The sequence below is a fragment of the Tarenaya hassleriana genome, unplaced genomic scaffold (genome assembly GCF_000463585.1).
Source record: "Tarenaya hassleriana unplaced genomic scaffold, ASM46358v1 Cleome3255, whole genome shotgun sequence".
Lineage (NCBI taxonomy): Eukaryota > Viridiplantae > Streptophyta > Magnoliopsida > Brassicales > Cleomaceae > Tarenaya > Tarenaya hassleriana.
Genome location: NW_010966423.1, coordinates 1 through 847, shown reverse-complemented (window position 1 = coordinate 847; position 847 = coordinate 1). Strand labels below are relative to the sequence as shown.

At 44.5% G+C, this 847-nt stretch overlaps 1 protein-coding gene across 1 annotated transcript; it reads left to right on the top strand.

Moving 5' to 3' along the window:
- Positions 1-47: 47 nt before the first annotated feature.
- On the top strand, positions 48-842 carry LOC104821193 (ACT domain-containing protein ACR4-like; the record flags this gene model as incomplete). The annotated part of the gene is made up of 4 exons (XM_010551994.1): positions 48-128; positions 219-333; positions 422-489; positions 570-842. Coding segments are annotated over exons 1-4 (537 nt in total), but the record flags the coding sequence as incomplete, so codon positions are not given.
- Between the last annotated feature and the right edge of the window lie 5 nt (positions 843-847).

Genomic DNA, 847 nt, shown 5'->3' with positions numbered 1-847 from the left:
TTTTATATAACCCTCGAACAGAAAAGATTTGGAACTCCGAAACTAACATGTTTCATGAAAATCTCTGTCTGCTTTCTCCCAGGGTTGTGATTGATAATGAATCCTGCAAGACTGCGACTGTCATAAGGGTAACTTCCATTTCTTCTTTTTGCTCCTTTTGTCTTCCTCGTCTGAACCTATAAATGGTCTGAACATGTATTTTGTGTTGGTGGTTTCAGGTTGACAGCGCGAATGAGTATGGGATTCTTCTTGAAGTTGTGCAGATCCTCTCTGATCTTAACCTCACTGTCTCCAAAGCCTACATTTCCTCCGATGGCGGTTGGTTCATGGATGGTACGATTTCCAATTTCCCAGGTTGTCCAATTCAGTCAATTCTCTTTTACTTTTGAACAAGAAAGTGAACCCTCTCCATTTTTGGTAGTTTTCAACGTTACTGACCAAGAAGGTAACAAAGTGACAGACGAAATTGTCCTGGACTACATCCATAAAGTGAGTCTTTTTACAGCATTCCTTCATTGCTCTGTTTCATAATGTCGGATTTGAGTCTAATGAGGTGTCTTTATTCTCAGTCTCTAGGACCAGAATCTCGTCTCTTGCCGTCCCCGAGGTCCGTTGGTGTCACACCTTCATCCGACAACACAGTCATCGAGTTAACGGGAAGTGATAGACCTGGCTTGCTGTCTGAAGTTACCGCTGTCCTGGCCCACCTCAATTGCAATGTGGTGAATGCTGAGGTCTGGACACACAATACCAGAGCGGCCGCTGTGATGGAGGTGACCGATGAGGGAACTGGAAGCGCCATAACCGATCCAGAGAGATTGACTCGGATCAAGAACCTTCTCTGCAA